This window comes from Desmodus rotundus, chromosome 7 (assembly GCF_022682495.2).
Source record: "Desmodus rotundus isolate HL8 chromosome 7, HLdesRot8A.1, whole genome shotgun sequence".
Taxonomy (NCBI): Eukaryota; Metazoa; Chordata; class Mammalia; order Chiroptera; family Phyllostomidae; genus Desmodus; species Desmodus rotundus.
In genome coordinates, this window is record NC_071393.1 from 63,107,254 (window position 1) to 63,122,085 (window position 14,832).

General features: G+C 51.4%; 2 protein-coding genes across 4 annotated transcripts; both read right to left on the reverse strand.

Moving 5' to 3' along the window:
- Nucleotides 1–1,021: 1,021 nt before the first annotated feature.
- CMTM5 (CKLF like MARVEL transmembrane domain containing 5) lies at nt 1,022–3,778 on the reverse strand. 2 transcript variants are annotated; one of them, XM_024556008.4, is made up of 5 exons: nt 3,435–3,778; nt 2,306–2,458; nt 1,652–1,744; nt 1,374–1,458; nt 1,022–1,275 (listed from the first exon to the last, which is right to left on the reverse strand). In XM_024556008.4, exons 1-5 carry the CDS (start codon nt 3,729–3,731, stop codon nt 1,262–1,264), a joined length of 642 nt encoding a protein of 213 aa, XP_024411776.1. In that variant the 5' UTR covers nt 3,732–3,778; the 3' UTR covers nt 1,022–1,261. The 2 variants fall into 2 exon arrangements, with proteins under 2 accessions (XP_024411776.1, XP_024411784.1); XM_024556016.4 differs by lacking the exon at nt 2,306–2,458.
- A 644-nt stretch (nt 3,779–4,422) lies between these two features.
- On the reverse strand, nt 4,423–14,761 carry IL25 (interleukin 25). 2 transcript variants are annotated; one of them, XM_045191728.1, is made up of 4 exons: nt 14,697–14,761; nt 7,523–7,646; nt 7,101–7,345; nt 4,423–5,182 (listed from the first exon to the last, which is right to left on the reverse strand). In XM_045191728.1, exons 2-4 carry the CDS (start codon nt 7,529–7,531, stop codon nt 4,927–4,929), a joined length of 510 nt encoding a protein of 169 aa, XP_045047663.1. In that variant the 5' UTR covers nt 7,532–7,646; nt 14,697–14,761; the 3' UTR covers nt 4,423–4,926. The 2 variants fall into 2 exon arrangements, with proteins under 2 accessions (XP_045047663.1, XP_024412027.2); XM_024556259.2 differs by lacking the exon at nt 14,697–14,761 and having other exon boundaries at nt 7,523–7,997.
- Nucleotides 14,762–14,832: the final 71 nt, after the last annotated feature.

Sequence of the window (14,832 nt, forward strand, 5' to 3'; positions counted from 1 at the left end):
TCAGGGCAGGAGCAAACAAGCATTAGAGAGAGGAGATAGCAAGTCAGCTTGGATGAGCTGCTGAGCTAGGTCACACTGGGTTCTGTGGGGCTGGGCAGGGACAGTCTGGCTGCACTGAACTGTCATGGGCCCCTCTGGGCTGATTCCTGGCTGTGACAAAGCCTGCTCCAAACTCCCCCTGAGCAGATCTTCCCTAGGGCTTTCATCGTGGAGAATCATAACCACCTTTCACTAGCCCGCCTCTTCCCCCGCCTGTCACCTCTGACTCCCTGGGGCCCAGCACAGGATCTGCACACAGAAGATGCTCAGGAAATGTTTGCTGGGTGCTGGCAAGCTGGGAAGATGGACATGCTGGTGGAAGGAGCTGGAGATGATGTTGGGCCATGTTTTCTGAGCCAATACAAGTGGGTTCTGTACAGTGTCCAGAACACCAGTTGAGTGTTAGGAGCATTGGGTTCTAGTCCTAGCCCCGTCACAAACAAGGATGTCACTCTCCTTAATGGGACTGTTTTCTCTTACATGGAATAAGGGCTGATATTTAAGGGCTCTTCTAGTGCCTGATTTTTGGGAACCGCTGCCCTCTTCTAACGCCACAGGCTGACTTCTTCCCTGTGGCCTGCAGGCCAAGTCTTCCCCACACCACAAGGGGGAGCTCTACACACAACCCAGGCAAGCACCTAGCCTCAAACCCACTAACAAACCTGTGTGCACAGGAGTGGCAAATGGGCACTCACATTGGGAAAGCTGTTCCTCTCAGACACAGAATTCCAGGTGTCCAGCCACCAGGCACACCGCAAAGTGGCCTTGCACACAGAGGGCTGCAGCATGAAAGTTTTGTGTTGAGAATGTCTTTAGCATCTTCATTCTAGCCGCCTACTTCCTACTTCCTCATTACTGAGACCGGGTCCCAGAGAAGGACTATGACCTGCTCCAGGCAACATTTCCATGAACACTCCTTGGATTCTTGATACACTTAATTCCTAGGGAAGGAAAAGACTAACCAGTAGAATTCGAATCGTTTAATTTGGGAATGACCAGCTTTCTCCTGTCCACTCCTCCCTCCATAATACCTCTCTTCAGTCCAGCTTCATCAGGAGACATATCTTAGGGCACCAGGCCCACAAACAAGTCCCTGTGGCTTCTCAAGCCAATCTTCATCTCTGTAGATCTGAGGTGGGGGACAGCAGGCTAGAGGGCTAGTGAATCCAAGAGAGATGTGCCTGGGCTCCACTGTCCCCTTGGTCTGGATGTAGCCTTGAGGTCACTGTTGGTCCCCTGTGAAAATGGAACCAGGCAGGGAAGGGCATATCAGACTGGGACAGCTGGGACAGCGGGTGGAGGGGCACCTCCTCTTCTAGAGCACAGGTACTCACCCTGGGTGACAATGGGTACAATGTCAGTTCGGTAAATCTTGAAGGCATTGTAGGCAAAGACAGAAACCAGGATGATGCCAAAAACCTGTGGAGTGGGAGTGGGGATGGCCCCACAAAAGCCATCTGGTATTAGGGAGAGGGAGGTGGGCGGCTTAGGGCAAAGTGTGCGCCACAGCCCCAGGCACTGGCTTGGGCCTGGGTAGGGGAGGCACAGGAAGTGGGTAGCACCAGTTAGAGGTCCTTAGGGAACTGAAGAGCTTTGGGGGCGCTGGACTTACAAAAGCAGCAATGGCAGCTCCATCTCTGGAGGTCACAGCTGCAAAGGAGACCACTAGGAAGATGATGATGGCACTGGCACAGCGGAGGAAGTCCTGGAGGGGCCAAGATTCCAGGTCAAAGGGAAGTCAGAGTGCAGGGTTATCCCCCTGAACTTTCCAGGCTAGTCAGCGCTTGTCCCTCAGGCACTGAATTCCTGCATAAAGATACCCATGGACACTATACAAAGCACTAAAGAGAGAAAAAGAAGGAAGGAGTTCACATATTATCCAGGGAAGGGATGCAAGTGAATTCAGAGTGACCAGGACAGAAAGCAAAGGGTCTGGGTGCCACTGACCCAGGCTCAGCAGCTGGAGCCAAGGGGCACATCTGGGGGATGCCAGCTGGGAGGCAGGGGAGGGCAGTGCAGGACTGGGGCTTGGCCTTTAACGGATGGGACAGCATATCTAAAGGATGTGTGTCCTCACTGTCAGTGACCCAGCAGCTGTGAATCTGTGTAGGTCAAGGCAGTTTTTGAGTACAGGGCACAGCTTGGGGCAAAGCCCAGCTGAGACTCAGGGGCCCAAGTAAAGGAGAGAGGCTGGGAGAGGAAAGGAAAACTCCAAATTCAGAGAAGAAAGGGAGCAGAATGGGGTGGGGTAGGTGGGGTCCCTCACCAGACAGGGCCAGTTCAGCCGATCAAAACGCTGGTAGTACTGGGTAGCATAGAGGAAGAGGAAGGCGAGGGTGATAAAGAACTCCAGCAGCGCCGCAGCCATGTAGGCAGAGATGGAGGCCGTGAAACAGATGAAGATGATGAAGGTCAGGGCCTGCAGGACCAAGTGTGTGGACTTGCCAGGAAGGAGACACAGGCATGGCCTGGCCTTGGCCTTCCTCTCCTCAGGAACTCCCCCAGGCTGGCTCCCACCACCTGTCCTTGGATGTCTCCCCATCCCTCGTAGCAGGAACTGTATTCCATGGCTTTTGTCCAGGGGCAGCCTCCCGCCTCCCGCCTCCCACCTCTGCCAGCCCAGGAAGATTCAAATCTTTCAGTTTGGGGACAACCAGCTGCCTCCTGCCCCAGCATCCCAGCAGGCCTGTGTGGTGTCCTGCTGGGGCACAGAACACAGTGTGAATACAGCCCCTGGAGTCATGCCTGCACCAGCCCTGCACCAGCCCTGCACCCCAGGCATCATCAGCCCATGTCCCACAATCCTTTCTCCTGGGTGCCTCAAACTCCTCTAACAAGGTCCAGAGCCTGTGGCTCTATGGCAAGGGATGAGGTTTAGAAGATAAATGCTCCATGGTGGATTCTGGGGGTCCCTTCAGCTCTGGCCCTACAGGACAGCATATGTGCAGAAGACTTGCCTTTACACCAAGGCCTTGCTAAGTGACTAGGGGAAGATCCTTTCCTGGGAGCAGATGTTCATGGGGAGCAGAAACAGAAACAACGGAGCTGCAGGAAGTCTGCCGTTTTAGATAGCTGGACTTCTTGGACATGCCAAGAAGTGGCCATCTTACAGCCCGAGAAAGAGGCTGCTGGTACCCTCATCCCATCCTTGTGTCTTGCACTCCCTCAATGTCCCACAAAGCTGTCCTGTCTAACTTCAATCCTAGCTGCCCCAACTGAGACCTACTGTAACTGCCTCCAGATGCAGAGGCAATAGGAAGGCAGGGAGGTGATGAAGGAGGGGCAACTGGGGGTAGGAGTTGCGCCCCAAAAGCCTGGAAAGGGGGGTGGTAGGTGGGGCAGGGGGGCCAGGGCTAGGATATGTGGATGAGCTAGGTTGGGGTGGCTGTTGTTACCAGCTCAGTTTCCAGCAGGATGCCTTTCAGGGAAGAGAGGAAGGTCTTGTCCACAGCAAAGCCCTGGAGCCCTGCAACTGGCCCCTCTTCAGGAGGCCGGTCCCGGCGATCCAGAGCACTGAGCATCTCCACGAGGCCCACCAGGCACAGCCCCTCACTGCCAGCAAGCAGCCCAGGAAGGGAAACAGGAAGACAGAAACCTGGCAGGATAGGGAAGCAGACAGAAGAAGGAAAGCACTTTGAGAAACCTGAAAGTGAAGCATGCAGCCCAGCTGTGGGAGTCCTAGGAGAATGCATCCACTGGGGGAGGCCTGCCCAGATGGGCCTTCCACTCAGCTGCCCTGCTGGTGTCTGCACCAACCCCCAAGAGGCACATGGGGAGGGGAGGGGCTGGGGAGGAGTGGCCAAACCTCCCCTTACTTGGACAAGGGAGAAGTGGGAGGGGGAAGAGGTCTGTGGAGAACGGGAGGAGTTGGGAGTAGAGCCAAGAAACGGGCTGGACTAGGAACCCCCAAGGACCTAAGCTTGAAGAAGTTTGCGTCCCCTCCCCTAAACTTAACCCTCTTCCTTGGCCCATCTTTTCTCCCTTTTCCTTTTAGGGAGGTCGGGAGCTGGAGCATGCCCAGCAGCGCCCCCAGGGCCCAACTGTAGCAGCCAAGACAGAGGACAAAGGCAGATTGTTGGGGGGACAAGGGGGTGCTCTGTTCCTGCTGCAGTACCTCAATGGGCCTCTGTCTCTCCAGTATACCAGGAGAGTGGCCTGACCCCCACCCTGGTGTTCAGGGGTGGACCAGGGAGTCAGAAAAAGAGAAAGATGGGAGGCCACAGCAGAAACTCTGGAGACAGTGATAGGTAAGGACTGACTGTGGGGCAGAAAAGGGACTGGGCTGGAGACCACAAGATATTCAGGCACCAGGATGCCAAAGACAAATTAAGCCACTTTTAAATATAGATTATTTATTTGGATAAGTCTCTCCATGCTCAATAACAGCCTCTTCCTCAGAGTCACCCATGTCAGAAGACCAGTAATGTGCTCATTGAGTGTTTGATGAGTGAATGAATGACTGAGTGAATGAATGAACAAATGAACAAATAAATGAAATGAGGAGCTCTCTGTTGGCAAGGGGGGAAATATCAAGAAAGTGCCTGTGCTCACGATGACAGCGGGGGTGGAAGGAAAGGAAGAGATGGGGTGGTGGCCTACAGGAATGGGCAGAGCTTTGAAAGCCTTTATGAGAGGAAATGCGTGGATATCGGATACCAGCTTCCAGAGGCCCCCGCAGCTGCTGCTCCCTTCACTTCACCTGCATTTCCCATCCACTCCAAAAAGTGCAAAGTGTGTTTTCTTCTAAAGTCCCCACCCTGTCCCACAATCCTGCTGCTCCAGGTGGTACTTTGGAGGGGTGAGCACTTTGGTGTCCTGGCTCACAGTAGTAGACGGTTGCACACCCAGCTCCAGTGTTCCACCAGGAACCAGCCATGGGTAACATGACTAGGCCATCACACGAGGCCGTACGCACACACAAGCCAAGGAGACACGGTAGAGCCTGCGTTCCAGGCAGTAGCCATCATTCGTGCCCTGCTCCCCAGGGCATGGCCGGCGATAGAAGACGGTCTGGTTGTGGTAGAGCAGCTCTGAGTTGCCCAGGGGGTCCATGTGGGAGCCTGTCTGTAGGCTGACACAGTGTGGACACAGGCAACGGGCATGGTACAGGTCCTGGGGGAGCCGGTTCAAGTCCCTGTCCAACCTGTGGGGATGGCACAAGTCAGTCAGGCCCTGGAGGGAAGCTGGCCGGGCATGGGCCTGGGCCAGAAGCAAGGAGTGCCTAGGGAGGGTGGAAATGCCAGAGGAAGGAAATGGTATGGTTGGGAGGCCTGGTTTCTTGCCCTACCTCTGGCACCCATTTGCTGGGTGACTTTGAACAAATCACCCCCTTCTCTCTGGGGTTTATATTCCCCCACTGTGAGGGTCAGCAGGGGAGTGTCGCTGTCCAGATGGCCCCAGAACCCTAAGGGAGGCAGGGCAAAGCCAGCAGCCTCCTGCCCAAGCCTCCACCAGACCAGCTCCACTGTCCGATATGCACACTGGGCTCTGGTGTGAGGTTTCTCTTTGCAATTGTTATTACATTTTAGGGTGTTTTTAATTATACAAGTAAAAGCTGCTCTTACATTAAAAAGTGTCAAATGAAGACTAACAGTGCAGCTCCCCTCCGGTTCCACTCCCCAGAGGGCGCCACTGTCAATGTAAGAAATTGCACTTCCTCCAGACACCGTCCATGCAGGTAGTGTAAGCACAGGTTGGATGGAGTGCATGGAGAGACTTATTTAGTTATTCTGAAAGGATCTAGTGGTCTACAAAAAGTGAAAAATAGGTGTTCCATAGGTCTGGGACTCCAGAAGCCTAGCAAGAAATAGCTACTAGTTTGTAAGACCATTGTCCATGCAGACAAGCCCTCAGAGGCTGGGGCTCAGCTACCACAGTATTTTCCAAGATGGGTTCCCTTATAAGTACCTTGCAAGAGAAGGGTTCTGTGATCACATGAGTTTAGCGACTTCTGGCACTTTCCTGCTGACTTCTGGCAGACTCTAATGTGCTGAGCACACTGTGAGTCTACAAGGGGTCAGTGCTAGAGCAGCTTTACCCACACTTGGACATCATCACTTTTTCTCTGAGGAGCAGCTTGTGGGACGAGTGTTGCAAAGAACCTTTGGGGAAGACCACCTGAGTGGTTATCAGGGGCTCACAGCCTCTCAACGAGGGATCTGGACCCCAGCTCAGTTAGCCATCTGACCCCCAGCCTTCCCAAAGGGGCTTCCACCCTTCACATTTAGCCCAGGACCCCACCAGCCTTCTGAAACCACTTCAAAGCATGGTGACTGGCAGTCTCCACACTGGATCTAGTCTCAGTCAGAGCTGACCCCATCCCTACCTACTGAACTTCTCCCTTCATCCCCAAAGCCAAGGTTAAGCCAGACAAGACTTGTGAGGAGTGAAAACACAGACATCCTGTGAGGACAAGACAGAAGGAGAAATGTTTAGGGCCCCTAAGGCCTAATTTTTAGTAGTTTGTTTCATTGTCCCTATTTCAGTGCTTCCTAATATTTTTCACATCATGGCACGAATAGAGAATTCTAATACTTGTGTAGCACACTGAGGGAAAGACTGAGACTGCCCATGTTCCAAGGGAAGCAACCTGGTGTTCCAGCCACCCAGCTGCCCCCCAAGTTGAGGGTTTCATTATCCTGGTATATTTATAACCCACTCACATCCTGTATCATACCATGATTCCCTGATATTCTAGTTATAAAAGCATGGCCACTGTAGGGATGAAAGAGGAGGAAAAAGAAGAGAAAAGGAGAGAACCAACATTCTATGTACTAAATATAGATTTTACCTATATTATTTCATATGATCTTCACATTAGCCTATGTGGTATTATCTCATTTTACAGATGAAAAATAACCTGAGCTTTGAAACCTTGAGTAATGGGCCCAAGGTCACCCAATAAGAGTCAGAGCTAGGACCCAGACTAACATCCAAATCTTTATGGCCCCTCTGAGAAAAAAAGGGGCCAATAGGCTGGAATTGGGTAGATCTCCTTTGGCCTCTCACACATACCCTGCCTGGCACTTAAGCAAGGATTCAGGAGGGGACAGCAGACTCACTCATATCTCCATGGGGAGATGGACCTGCTGTTGAGGGGTCCATCTTCACTGGCCCTGCAGGATATTGGGTGGTGGGCAAGGCTGTCGGCCTCTGGGGGAGGCGTGAGCACCATGTCTGACTTCAGCAGCTCTTCAGTGGGGTCCTGTCCTTGGCTGGGGAAGCAGCTGGGCCAGAAGATGCAGTCTTTCTGAAGCCGCAGATTGAGAGCATGGGCTCCCATGACTATTGCTAAGAAGGCAACCACCTGCAGGAAAAGGCCAGTGAGACAACTGCTCCCATTTAGTCCGGGTGCCCCTCTCCCAGCTGTTCCCTGAGATCTCGGTTTCTAGTTCCACCTGACCCCCAGCCCCAAACCTCGGAGCCCAACCTCCCTGTTCTTTTCCCACTCTGCACCGTCCCCACCCGGCCTCTGCACACTCACCTGGTACATGCCGGATGCCGGATGCTGCTCGCCCAGCACGGTGCTGTACAGGCTGACAGGCAGGGCCCTGTGGAAGCAGGCTGGCTGGAGCAGTTGAGGAGTCCTGGTTTTATGTTCAGCAAACCTGTTTTGTTTATTCAAATTTATTTCCACTACCTTTTGGAGGGAGTAACCTGAGATTAAAAAACAAAACAAAACAAAACCAAAGAAAACCTGACAGTGTTTCCAAAGCTGTTTAAAATGCTGTACTCACGGAAGTTGTGATGAACATCGTTGTAAGACTGGAAACAAATCGGGTAAACTTTGTTCTTTGCATGGACTCAAAGCAATAGTATTCTGCTCTTCTGAGACTTTGAAAACTGGCATTATGGGAATTTCTCTAATTGGCTTGGTAACCAAATTTAGGGAACATTATCTGGTCTCTCTTTAAGAATCCTCATTTTCATGGTCTCTGCTCCTCCCACTTAGTCTCTTGTCTGCACCATTCCCTTTCTTCCCAGAAGTCCTCCTGACCAGCCACCTTAGTGAACATTTCCACTCTACCCCTTGTGACCATCAACCCTTCTGTTCTCTGACCCTTTCCTCATCTTCAATGACCCCAACTTCTATGACCCCCATCATCTATGACTTCTCCCTACTGTCTGTCACCTGCTCCCTAACTCACCCTCACCCTCTCCAGTGGCCACCCAAACCCCCACCCCTGTCTTTTCCCTGACCCCACAGGACTGCCAGAAAGGCCCCCACCCCATCAGCTTGGTGGCTGGATGTGCAAGGTCTGATGGCAGAAGCTGTGGGTGACTGTCCCATTGCACAGGTGAGAAGGTAGAGCCAGGAAGAGGAGGGGCCTGGTAACTGTCTCATCTAAGACCCCACAGGAGGTCCTGGTTCCACGGACCAGCCTGCCCCCACCCCCACTCACGGGGCCTTGGGGACAAGGTCTTGGTAGGGGGTGGCTGCTGCTCTCAGGCCATGAAATGAGCCTACCTGGCTGGGGCTTGGGGCAGGGTGGGGGACTGAGGGGGCAAAATTGTGTTCACAATGGCTCAAGCTGGGCCTGACCCCAAAGACACATGTCAGCCAGGGACCACCCAGCCTTAGAGGCACAGTGCTGAGGGCAGGCTGGCCAGAGCCTGCTTCCCTGCAGGCCTTTTCCCTCCTGTGCACCACTGACCTCCCAAACCCCACACCCACTACCCTCCATTCGTACACGCACCGTATATTCCATTGTCTCTAGAATGATGTTTCCTGATTTGCATGTGCTTTCCCTTAGAAAATACTCCTCTTGTAACCAAGGACACAGGAAATAAACAAAGAAAACCAGGAATAACTGACTGTAGAGTGAAAGGGAATCCTTCAAATGCTTTAGGGCAGCGATTTTCAACCTTCTTCATCTCGTGGCACACATAAACTAATTAGTAAAATTCTGAAGCACACCAAAAACTATATTATGTTTTTTGCCACTCCTTCAAAAAAAATAGGTATAATATTGATTTACTCACACCAGACAGCTACTTTTGTGTTGGCTGTTGTCATTTTGAATTTGACAGTCTAAGTGAAGAGAGGTCAGTGCCCCTGACTAAATAAAGTCAGGCAGTACATGTTTTAAAAATTCTTGGGGCGCACCAGTCTGTCTCCGTGCACCCATTGAAAATCGCTGCTTTAGGGCAAAGCAGTGCCAAAGCATAGTAGTAATGAGGTCAGGGGGCAATCTGGAGGATTGGAAGAAGCTGTCTGGTGAGGGCCCTGGACCTGGGAGTGGGGTAAGGCTCTGGGCAAACAAGTGGTTGCTGGGAAAGCAGGGGCACTTAAGAGAGCACCGAGTCAGGAGTCAGTCACCCTTCTCCCACTGCCCACCTCTTCACCCCTGTGCCCCCAGACATGCTCACTCCCACATTCTGTTGGTCCCTCAGCTCTGGGTGTCATGTACCAGGATGGTGTCAAGGCCTGTACGTGTATCTGCTCAATTTACTTTCCAGTAACGCCATGCAGTGGAAACTCTTATCCCTATTATCTCATATTAATATGAGGAAACTGAGACTCAAAGAAATTGAGTAGCCTCCTCAAGGCTACTCAAGGTCACTCAGGAAGGGGCAGAGCTGGTTTTCCACTCCAGCCATGACCCACTCCATACCCAAGCTCCTGGCACGGAGGTGCCACACTGTACAACCCCTGGTTGGCTGCAAAGGGAAAGGAAGTCCCTGCATAAGTGCTCTTCTACTCACCTGGACTTCGGCTGGGACAGGTATCACCTAAACCTGTCTGAGGCCAAAGTCCATTCCTGCCCACTCAGGCATTCAGCCCTGCTGTCTGGGATCCGCTGCTCCTCACTGCTATCCCCAGCCTTGGGTCTGGCACAAGGCCCCTAGGGTGGCTCTTGGTGTTCCTGAGCAACTGCCAACCCCAGAAAGGCTCTGAGAGGGCAGTGCTCTTCCAGAAGACTTGAATCCCTGTGGGTCTCCCCCAAACCAATCAAAACCCCAGAACCTGACATCGGCCCAAACCTCCTGATCTTGTCCAACCCCCCACCCCCACCCCTTGCCCCAGTCCAGGGAGGGGTGCTCAAAAGAGCTGGAAGTGATCCTAGATACTTATTACTTGCTGGTGTGGCAAAAACCCACATGTTTGCCCATGACATTGACCTTCAGGAGAGGCCTTTGGGGTGTCCCCCTGCCTCTGTATCAGGACCTTCTCTGAGGAAACCCCTGAAAGGCAGAGGGAGGGCCCCTCCACACACAGTCTCCCTCAGGGATGATCAGGCCTGACAGAGAAGTATGCTCTGGGCCACACACCCCCGCCCCGCCCGCTTGCTCAGCCTCTGCTCTTATCTCAGTAGCATCTCTGTGGGACTCCTTAGGGTAACTCCCTGCCATGAGAAACATTTTCCAGAGGGTTTTCCTCCTGGGGTGACTAGTTTTGGAATCCCTGAGTCACTTCAGCTTCCAGGGAATCCTTGGGGGTGTGGGAGATGGGTGTAGCAATGGGGAGAATACCAGAGGTGGGAGCAAAGAAAAGTTCACTCAGCACCTGATATCAAGGATGCCTCCCAGTGTGTTCTCATCTGCCTGGGCCTGACCTGGTGGGAGGCCCACCCTTGTGCCCCTGGAAAGAGAGATCAGCACCCAGCAGGGAAAAACAGAAAAGATGAGGTCCTTGGTCAGGAAAGGAGCCTGGGGCGTGCAGAAAGCTAGAGCACCACTGTCCTGCCCTTTCTCAGAAAGTCACTCACATCTTCACCTGCTACCTTGAAGTCTTGACCCTCCCTCTGACCAGCTCTTGACCCGAGGCCTTATCTGGTCCTTTCTCCTTATTTGTAGAAGTGTGTGTGTGTTTTGGGGGTGGGCAGGGGTTTAACCTGGATGGCCACAAAACTGCCAACCAGCTTAGCTGCTCTGGACTTCAGCTCCTGAAATAGAGCTGAAGCCACAGGACTCAGCAGAGTTTACTGAAGCTCATCTCCACTCACCTGATGTGAGGGGGGGGCACTGTTGGGTAAAATGCTGAAATACCTCTGCCCCTACTGGTAAATAGATGATATCCTCAGCCCAGGGCCACCCCTACCTATCACAGCCCCCTCATGGTCCTACAACTAAAGGCCTGGCTCAGATAGGGCCTCCAGAGAGCCGCTTCCTGTACCCAGTGATATGTGGCAATGGTACTGGTTGCTGATGATCTGAAGCATCACCTTTAGTTGCAAAGACGCTTAGTCTCGGGAGCCTGCCTTCAAAGAGAACCCCGTCTGGCCTGGGAGGCACACAGAGAATCAGATTGCACAGGACAAGAAGCCCCACAACTCCCTCTCCAGCTGGGTCCCGGTATCTCCCCACAGGGAGGGGGCCCATGGCTTACTCATCTCTGTCCTACAGTCAGGGCTGCTGCCCCTGTTCATTTATCCATTCACCAAATATGTACTGAGCATCTATTGTACTTTACACCAGATACTATTTTAAATAGTAGGAATGCAGAAGAGGACAAGCCAGATAAAGTTCCTGCCTCAGGAAACTTCCATCTCAGGAGGAAACAGATGAAAAATAAGGAAACAGATCATTTCTGATAATAATAAGTGCTATGAAGACAATGAAACAGTGTCATGAGGTAAGAAATTATGGGGGTAGGGGGTGGCTTTAATTCAGAAAGCCATGGAAGGCCTCTCTGAGGATGAGTGGTCCAGGCAGAGGCAGTGGGACATGTAGAGTCCTGGAGGCGGGAAGCAGCTGGGTATATTTGAGAAACAGAAAAGACAATGTGGATGGAAAAGAAAGGATGGGAGAAGAGTGGGATGTGATGAGGTGGAAGAGGTGGGCCGGGCCAGATCACATAGGGTGCTGTGGTGGGGCATTTGGGTTTTAGTCCAAGGTCAGCAGGAAGTATTGGCTGGATTCAAGCACGACCTCGGCAATGTGAGTTTCCCAAAAGCATACATCGTGTCCTTGATATTCTGCTCCCCCAACTCGGGGCTGACATCAAATAACAATAACAGTCGCTTTCATCCAACATTTATACATCATAAGTTCCAGTATTACCCCACTTTATAGACAGGAAACCAGAGGCTCCAAGAGGTCGTGTAGCTTGTTAAAGTCACTAGCTAGTGTTGGAAGCAGGATTAGAACCCAGGCAATCTGGATGTTCAGGAGCCCAAAGGAAGAACTGGAAGAATTCATGAGCTCCTGAGAAGTTTTGAGTAGCAGGGAGAACATGAGCAGGTTAAGGAAGTCAGGGAGGGATGAGGGAGAGACCAGCAGGTTGGCCCTGCTGGCAAGGGGAGAGAAGACTGAAACCCAGAAAGCCACATGGAAGGGTTCCTTCGTTTCTTCATCTGAATATAGCAAAGGCAGGTCTTGAAGCTGAAGGCCTGGCTGCTTGAGGCTGCCTCCCAGGGTCTTAGCTGTCCATCCAGCCTGGGCTTTCTCTAACTTAACCTGAAGCCCACAGCTCTCCCTCAACAAGTTAGAATCGTCTTAAACCTCTGTGAAAAAGAGGGCAAAGACGAGGTAATGCTCTAAGAGGAGGGAAATGCTCTTCCTGCCCTCAGCGAAAAACCCTTTCACCTTTCATGGAAGCACAAGTTGCAGGGAGAGCCAGAGTGAAGAGAAAAAGCCGTGAAGGGAGATCACCACAGTGCAGGGCACTTTAGACACCGAAGTCCTTGTTACAGATGAGGAGCTGAGACTCAGATATGTTATATGACTTGACCGAGATCACACAGCTTATAAACCAGGGTTCACTTCCAAGTCTGATGGTATCTACTCGGGGGCAGTCTTATTTTCCTGCGGATTTGCACTCTGAGGCCCACACCTACGTTTCCCCAAGTACTGAGCCCCATTGCCCACCTCCCAGACAACAACTTTGCCTGGTCCTGGAGCTTGCTTCCTGCTTAGGTTATTTGGCTTCCATCTATTTCCAATGTGCCAGTCAGAATGTTCACCTTGGCAGTTCCCTGGGCAGAGATCACAGAGTCACCCCCTTCGTGTACGTGTTCCATGCAGCCAGGCCTCCTAGGGCTGGGGTCTGTAGGAAGCTGGACCAGGCTGGAGCTGGGATGGGGGAACTCTCCCTTCAGATGTATCTGGAAATTTAAAAGTTCCTCTGCCATCCTGACAGAGTCTGAGTTTGTTCAGGATTCCAAGCCCCATGCCCAGGTCTGTCTTCCCATCTCTGAGCCAAGCCCAGAACCAATATTGTCCATCCTCATGTTTATCCCATAGGTTTTACCCCTCCCCTCTGCAAAAGGTTCTTTCTTTTTTAATTTCTTTAGAGCTTTCTGACTTTTTTTAAAATTTTATTTATTTATTCTTATTATTTTAAAAATATTTTATTTATTTATTTTTTAGACAGAAGGGGAGGGAGAAAGAGAGGGAGGGAAACATCAATGTGTGGTTGCCTCTCATTCGCTCCCTACTGGGCACTTAGCCCACAACCCAGGCATGTGCCCTGACTGGGAATTGAACCAGTGATCCTTTGGTTCACACAGGCCAGCCTTCAATCCACTGAGCCACAGCAGCCAGGGCTACTTATTTATTTTTAGAGAAGAGGGAGAGAAACATCTACTGGTTGCCTCTGGCATGCCTCCAACTGGGGAACTGCCCGCAACCCAGGTATGTGCCTTGAATGGGAATCAAACTGGCTAACATTCCATCCACTGCGCCATACCAGCCAGTGCTGCAGAGCATATTCCATAGGTGCCCAGGCAATAGGGAAGGAAAGAGGGGTGGTATTCTCAGAATGCTGGTCAAAGCAGGTATTCTCATCTCCTCCCTACATTGGGCAATGTCTGTGGAGAGGGGCTTATCCATCTACCCAAGGCCTCAGGTTCACAAAGGGCCTTAAATTAGATTTGTGATGTTATTGCCAAATGAGGTTATACATAAAGTCTATTTTTTGTGTTTTGTGTATGTAAAATTGGATATGAACAAGTGCAGTGACTGAAAATAACCTCATAGGGAGATCTGATCATAAGTCCCTAACTGAGCAGGTCATAGTGGGTAGTCATACCCCAGGCTTATAACTTCTTTGGTAAAGGTTTTTAAGCAAGCCCTGCCCACTACTCTAGGTTAACACACCTTTGAAATGCTGGAAGTACTGGTAATCTTTTCCAGACCTGTTGAAGGCGTAGCCACCCTCAAGGGAGCACATAATCTAGGTTACTATCTTGTACCTTGCTTTTTCCTACCTTCATGTAATCTTCCTTAGTTTCTCTCCTTAATTCCAAATGTATAAAAAAAACTGCAAAACTGTCATTCCCCGGAGCATTTGAGATCTTGTTTCCGGAGGTTGTCTTCAGATTGGCTCAAATAAACATCTAAAAATTCTCTACAGGTTTGGATGTTTCTTACATCAACAATTTGAAGTGTTAATTTGTTAAACATAAATATTAAAAAATAGACTACCGCTTTTCAATCCTGTTTGGCATCTCACTTTTTAAATACGAGACACCTCAAAAACAGAGGAAAGAAGGTTTCCCTCCAGCCTCTGCAAGGCCTTGATGTGTGTGGTGTCCCAAAAGGGGAAAAAAAAGGAAGAGGAATGGGGGAGGGTAGCTAGAAAGAAACAGTGCACACACATCAAAGAGTAGTAAGATGGCAGGAGAGGTGTGGAGACCCAAGAGCCGTGTCTTTTCAGCTGAAACTCCTGGAAGGCCAGATTACAGCTCCTCTGAAAGATTTCTGCCCTTTTGTACCTTTGGTCCCCTCTCTTGCTCTTCACGGCAGCAGAAGTGTGCCAGGGAGAGGGCCAGGGACAGGCCCAGACTGGCAGAGGAGCGTAAGAAGCAGCACAACTCGCCCGGCTGAAGCTCTGGGACCAGACACTCACGC

What these genes read in the sequence shown, in the direction of transcription:
- CMTM5 (XM_024556008.4), bottom strand. Translation starts at nt 3,731, where the DNA reads ATGCATTCTCCTAGGACTCCCACAGCTGGGCTGCATGCTTCACTTTCA. An exon ending in GGCTGAACTGGCCCTGTCTG is followed by an intron (nt 1,745 to 2,305) that starts GTGAGGGACCCC and finishes TGGCCCCTCCAG; the next exon opens with GACTTCCTCCGCTGTGCCAG. An exon ending in GAGCTGCCATTGCTGCTTTT is followed by an intron (nt 1,459 to 1,651) that starts GTAAGTCCAGCG and finishes CCCACTCCACAG; the next exon opens with GTTTTTGGCATCATCCTGGT.
- IL25 (XM_045191728.1), bottom strand. An exon ending in ATCTCCCCATGGAGATATGA is followed by an intron (nt 5,183 to 7,100) that starts GTGAGTCTGCTG and finishes CCATCCCCACAG; the next exon opens with GTTGGACAGGGACTTGAACC.